Source organism: Gossypium raimondii, chromosome 1, assembly GCF_025698545.1.
Source record: "Gossypium raimondii isolate GPD5lz chromosome 1, ASM2569854v1, whole genome shotgun sequence".
Lineage (NCBI taxonomy): Eukaryota > Viridiplantae > Streptophyta > Magnoliopsida > Malvales > Malvaceae > Gossypium > Gossypium raimondii.
Window position 1 is genome coordinate 12,146,993 of NC_068565.1, and position 7,215 is coordinate 12,154,207.

Here is a 7,215-nt window from a genome sequence, read left to right on the forward strand (position 1 = left end):
AAACAAATTTGTTTAGGAACACAAATTAACAAAACATAACATGCCTTGTTTGTGTGAAGTTCGTTCAATTCAATGAATGAGTCTTAAAATCTTATTTATGTCCATTTATTTTACTTTAATAAATATAAGTATAACAAAATTCAAGAATTCACTTACAACCAATTCAAGTTTCACCAACTTTGAAATTTCTAATATTTATTTTTTCAAAAGATACCTCCATTTCAAATTTTGAAACATCTCTCCTACAAATTCCCCAACACTAAATAGGTTTAATTAAATTATTAATAGTGTAAGTAATAATTATTTTGTAAGAGAATAGTAAATTGCCTATATAAAATAAATAGAGTTATTGGGATCCCGTAAATTGTAGGCTAATAACGTTCAACTAGCTAGCTTTCCTTAATATTCTAGCTTTTCGCACTGAAATATTACAAGGAACAAGAGCATAACTTGTGGCATTTCTATTTATGTGTATTCCTGTAATGAATTTTTGGTTGTTCAATTTTACAAAAAATTATTTTAATTCTATTTAATTTCTTTTAGTCTTTAAATTTATGTTTTCTTTCAAATCACTCAAAATGAATAGAAAAGTTGACGTTTTTAAACTTTACTGTTATGTCATGCATTTAATTAATTTTAAAAAATTATAAAATTAAAAGAAAAGATAAAATTATTTTAAAAATTAAGAATCATTGTATAAAAATATTTTTAGTTTTTTAAATTTTAAAAATTAATTAAATGATGACATGTTAACCATGTGTATATGATGTTAACAGAGTTAAAATTATTAATTTTTCATCCATTTTGAGTGATTTGACAAAAACTAAAAGTTTAAAAGCTAAAAGAGGCGAAAAAATTAAACGGAGGACTAAAATGACTTTTTATAAAGTTTGAGGACCAAAATGAATTACCAACAATTTATATATCCATAATAAGTCGGATGATACCATCAAATAAAATTTCTTTTAAATATATATATTTATATTAAGGTTTCATCATTTAATTCACTTATAATACATTATACACTCACCAAAATCAAATATATCTCCAAACTATTAAACTATAAACAATTAAACTATAAACAAGGCCTTAGATAGTTTGAAACATAATCCAAGTACATAATAAAAAGAGAAAAATTGCTCAAAAACAAAGAGAAATTTAAGAATTACTATGTAGTTTAAGGTTGTTTTTTAATAAAAAAGTTAAAACACAAAATAAATATTGAATACTCAAATTTTATGTTTCTCTTGGATGTTTGCCATCCTTTTCCAATATACATATGCCCAATTTTTACTAAGATTTCTATTCTAATTCATCTACCATTTACAAATTATAATCAAGCACTGGATATCAAAGCTAGAATAACTTAAATCTTCCCTCAAATTGATATATTGAGATCAATGCGAGGCTTTTTAGCAACTGGCATTGGAACAAGGGTATTGCACCTAGGACATTTAGGGTTATGTTTCATTATCAACACATACGATAAGCATCCGGGACAACCCGCTGCAACCGGCGACGCAAACAACTTATCTTGATCACCTTCACTGTTTTGCGAATCTTTGATCGAAGATGATGACGAAGAGTATGATGGTGATCGCTTCTTGATCGGCTCTTTCTCGGCACGTTCAAGCGCGAATTTTACTTTGTCGAGGGTGCAAACACTTTGATAATTGGTAGGAGTGAGTGATGAGACTAATTTCAATTCTAGGTTGGTGTCGTCGAAAAGGTTTAGCAAAGGTTTAGAGGAAGAGGCTGGAAAATTCAAATCTTGAAGCTTTGGCACTGTTTGATTGATTTGGTGCTTGCTTCCATCTGATAATTGTGAAGAACTTGAGGAATTGCATCTTTGCAAGTACACCTTACCGGACTGCAACCATCAAATTATCAAATCAATCAATCAATCAATAAATCAATCATACTTTACATAACAAAAAATGAATCAAAGAAACTAAAGTAATATTCGCGAATAAAAAAATATGCAAAAACTGGAAAATATAAAGAAAGATTGCAGCCATGGAATTGAAACTATAATTAAATAAATTATATTAGAAGGGAAAAAATAATAAGAAAAATTATTTAATTCCTTTTGAGATGAGAAAAATCAACCTACTTTCAAGTCTAGGCGCTTTTCCCATCCATTAGGGACTTGAAGGTCGAGGTTAAGTTCTTCTGATTGATCAGTTTTCGTATTGATGAAAGGGGAGGCACCACCTGCGCCACCGCCTCCGCCTCCAAGCAAGTCCCTAGTGATCAAAGCCGTTGGTTTTGCACCACCGGATTCATTCCCAACCATTAGATCATCCTTGTATCCGCTTAAAACTCTATGTAAAGAGCTAACATCGGCAGCCATAGCCAAAGGGAGGAGGAAGTGAGTGTCTACTGTCTAACAGGGTGGTTTTTTTTTCTTGATACAACAATAACTCTAAGAGATATATGAGCCATTTATAAGTGTTAAAGCAAAAAATATACTTACTTTGTTAATAAAAAAAGATAAAACTAAAAGCTCATAATTACTGTTATTAATGTTAAATTAATTAAAATTGAATTTAATAAGAAATAAATTACTGAGTTGATTAAAATTGTTCTAATTAATTGTTACATTTAATGTTTTGCTTATTTATTTATGGTAGGAGGGAGAGAGGAATTCAAGAAAAAAAAAAGAAGGGAAGGCATGCAAATAAATAGCCACATTAATTGCTTCGGAATACAAGTAGACAACAATTAGATGTAGACTTTGTACACGTGAGAGTCGGTCCAAATCTAAGTCGGATGTTGAATATCAATTTTCATATTAGATTAAACTATGATTTGTTTTTGTTAATACAAAATATTTTTATTTTTATTTAATTTCCATTTTTAAACATATAAATATACTAACATTAAATAGCTTTTAATAGTCATGTAAGTTTTTCTTGACTGAGGTATAGAGAAATGTACTTAATGGTGACCTTTGAATGACTGATTTTTTTTATCATCTCAATTTTTACTATTTTGGTTTACTGGATTTAATTTTAAAATACACCATGAATTATTTGGTTTTTCAATTTTAATTTTTTCTTTTAAATTTGTGTTGTTTGTTAAATAATCTTAAAATGAATGGAAAAGTTAACGTCGGTTAATTTTGTTGACGTTGCATACATGTGTATTATTATGTCAAGAATTAATTATATTTTAAAATTTTAAAAATTCAAAAATATTATAAAAATTAATTAATTACTATTGTGGCACACGTTGACTACCATGTGGATATCATGTTAACAAAGTTAATAGACATTAGCTTTTCCATCCATTTTGAGGTGATTGATAAACAATGTAAATTTTAACTAAAAGAGGTGAAAAAATAATTGAAGGACCAAATAAATCATGACAACAATTAAAAACTGTCTTATACAATTTTATTTTTAAACTCATTTATTCATGGGCTGAATTGGGATGGCTTTGATTATGGTTTTTTTTCATAAATTTACCATCAATCTAATATTAAAATTTTTAAAATATATATTATCATTACAAATAAAATTTAAATTAATAAAACAAATTGGGTGGAATTAAGTCAAATTCAATATTACATTGTCCAAAATTGATTTGGGATGAACGAACCTATCGGATCTTGAAGGGATGTAATTAAAGAATTAGACAAATGTTTGTAGAGTTTTTAAAAATAAATATAGGAAATTGTAATAACAAGCAAATAACAATATATATTTCAAATATGCGGAATTAAAATATTTACATAAATTTTCTAATTTATTATAATTGTAAATTGCATCCAACATTAAGGTAGCATAACATGATTTGTTTACTCTCTCTATGTATATATATTAAATGGATGTGATGAAGGTTTTAAATGAAGTAGGTTTTGGTTTTCGTAGAACTATGTGTTCTAAGAAGCACATTTGACTTTATTAAATATTTAGGCACACGCGCTCAAGCAATGTGGCCTCGAAATTATGGCATTCGGTTGAAGGCAGATAGATTTTTTTATAATACACGTCCAGTTTGGAATTATATTTTTCTTATTAACTAGTAATATTGCCCCACCCGGGTCAAGGAAAAAATTTACGCTCGCTTTCTGACTCCAGGTTTGGTTCGTCCCTAGATATAAAATTTTGTTCAACCCCGAACCTTATAAAAATATTAAAATTCAAATTTGATCTGCCCGTATTAAAATATTTTATATTATTCTTTTATACAAAAAATTTTAAAAAATATAATACATTAAATACACTAAAAATATTAAAATAAATGCTCCCAACAAATGAATTTTTTAAAAAATATACTAAAATAACATTAAGATAAGTGCAACTTAGAAAGCAAATACCTTTAAAATAGTAGCAAAATTAATAATAAAACAAGAGTTATACAATATCAAAACAATAACAAAATAATAATAATAGCAATATAATAGCGAAATGATAGTAAAACAATGAAAAATAGTGGAAAAAATAATAAAAAAATCAATTTTTTTTTTCAAATTTAGGCCGAGCCGGGCCAAAAAAAGCTTACATGAGGCCTGGCGCATTTAGAAAATAGGCCTTATTTTTTTTGTCAAAGTCTATTTTTCGGGCCTATATTTTCGCCTAAACTCTTGCACTTTTCGGAAAGGCCTTTGGGCCGAGCCGAGTGGCCCGACCCATGGACAAGTCTATGCCTGTGTCACACCCCAAGTTTGGAAGATCTGAGATCTTGGCGTATAATGACAAAATAATTTGTTTGGTGAAGTGTAACCGGCTCATATGTTTCTTTTGGTGCATAGGTGTGGGCGTATAGTAATCGCCATGTGAGTAAGTGAAGATTTTTATTTTACATTATTCTTCTATTTAAAAGAGAAATATTTGGTTAAGTGAAAAGGTAATTATGGTATGGGCTAATGCCAAAGATATATTGTTTGTCTGAAGTACTGTGTCAGTAAGGTTGTAAAGTAATCTGGTTAGGAACCAACTAGATAGACTAGTCTAATATCTATAATAGAGGATTCTCACTTATGTTTCTCTTGGAAACTATAGGCCATTAAGAAGGACAAATTCTAAAGTTGTGACACTTGTTAAGTTCCACCAGGTAGGATGGGTCATATATATGTGTGTGTGAGAAGGGTTCTGAAAATGGTTCTTCTTCTTCCTTCAATGCTACTTTCTGATTCTTTTTCTTTAAATCTAATGGTATCTTTTCCTCATTAAGCTGGAAGTTAAGGATTTTTTGTTTAATCAGTGATCATTCCATCTCTGGTTAAGTATTACAGCTCCGCATGTTAGATGTTTTGAAAGAGTAAGTCTGTATGTGGTATATAAACAGTAAGTTGTAAGTATAAGGTTTTTGCATGGGGGTTATCAGTATTAAGATGATAGTGATTTATATGTAAATGAGTTTTAATGGTGGTATTATGTTTTGTAAGCAGTTGTTGCTGCTGGTTTGAGAAGGATGTTTGAGTCTGGAGTTTAGAACTATAGTAAGTGAGTATTAGGTAAGTCTCTATCTTGACTCTTATATGTGGACTGTTCAAGTAGAAGTATATATATACATAAATGATGATGATATATATAATAACAGGTAAGTGTATGAGTAAAGTAAAGATAATATATGTGCTATATGTATTAAGTTCTATTGAAAAGAATGTTGATTGATAAACATGTAGGTAAAGTTTGATATATAAAGCATGAATCAGTCAGGAATGCGAACAATTCTGGGTAAGTGAATATTGGACAATGTTTCTCTGTGAAGCCTCTGGTAGGGCGGTTATATTGCTAACCAGATTGGCAGGTCATGATATCGAATCAAGTGTAAGACCATGAGGTTAAGACCCATGGCGGTGTAGCCTCCAGTAAGTTCAAGATTAGATTGACAGATCACAATACATGAATGTGTATAACTCCATGTGGTTGAGACCCATGCGTGGCAAGATTTTTCTATATGTATATTCATGGTATAGCCTTTGGTAATGAGTAAATCAAATTGGCAGATCATGATACGTGAAATTGTGTATAAGTTCATGAGGGAGAAACCTATGGCACCTTCTGTGAGAGTCCGCTGAGACATTAAACACGTGATTCTATATGATGCCTTTATGGCGTATTTTATTTGGCCCTTTGTGGTATGCTCTGCTAAGCCTGTTTGGTAAGTTGTGCTTATCCGCCATTATGGTAAGTTCTGGATAAATTCTGATTGTTCTGTGATAGATACTGCTAGATAAAGTTATGAAATTTCTAAGGTTAATTTGGTTGAATTAGATCAAGGAAGTTCTGAAAAGAAGTGTTTATCTGTATGTTAAAAGGGGTATCCTCCATGGTAATCTATTACTGTTGAAAGTTGGGCGTATTCGTAGTTATGAAATACGTAAGAAATTGTCAAATTGAGTTCGTCTGCGTTAAAATGCTTAAATCTAAGTATTTGGTATCCGTCATATCTAAACAATGTCATGTCTTCTTCTGAAATCTCATGGAATCCGAGTTTTGTTATTTTGGGTATCCTGCATTCTGTAATAAATGGGTGAGGAATTTATCTGAATGATTTGTGTTGTACATTATCAGTGTGAGCTAGTATGGCATCGAACCAGTGTATGGTTTGATTAATAGACTGATGGTATTCGTATCTACATAAGTATTCGCTAAATGTGTATGTAACCGCCAGTGTTTAGTATCCGTGAAGAACTGTTCTGGATTGAGTGTATGTGTGAAGAGATAGTTTGTATCAAGTGGGCTCCAAAGGTATATTCCTTGAAATAGTACTTTTGTCGTTAAGTAAAAAAAGATATTAATGAAATGTATGGAAAAACCCTAAGTTGGTCAGTTAAGAGAGAATTGGTAAGCTATGAGTATGGTAGTTGGTGAGTATGAGGAAGCCGAAATTGTAATAGTATCTACCCAATATAGAAGTAAGTGTTTTAGAAGGATAGATGGCACATCAATGTTCTTCGAATATTATAAAGTATTCTCCAAGGTATTTTTGTAGTAAAGCTCACCAACTTCTCTTGAACTTACAAGGTACATTATTGTTTCAAGTATTGTGGTAAGAGAATGCGCCAGGAGGGACAACGCCAGGAGTACTCCAAGGTAGCGACAAAGTGGGTTATTATGCATACACTAAAAAAGTGGCGTATTGTGGGCTTTCACCCTAAGAGTTTGTCTTTAATAAATGTTGTATTGTAAAAGTTTTAGAAAAAGGTCTAATGTAATATTTTATTTTATTTTAATACTTTCATTTATTTTTTATATTAAG

At 30.2% G+C, this 7,215-nt stretch overlaps 1 protein-coding gene across 1 annotated transcript; it reads right to left on the reverse strand.

Moving 5' to 3' along the window:
- Positions 1-1,202: 1,202 nt before the first annotated feature.
- Positions 1,203-2,430, reverse strand: LOC105782555 (hypothetical protein). The gene is made up of 2 exons (XM_012607371.2): positions 2,114-2,430; positions 1,203-1,870 (listed from the first exon to the last, which is right to left on the reverse strand). Exons 1-2 carry the CDS (start codon positions 2,351-2,353, stop codon positions 1,379-1,381), a joined length of 732 nt encoding a protein of 243 aa, XP_012462825.1. The 5' UTR covers positions 2,354-2,430; the 3' UTR covers positions 1,203-1,378.
- Between the last annotated feature and the right edge of the window lie 4,785 nt (positions 2,431-7,215).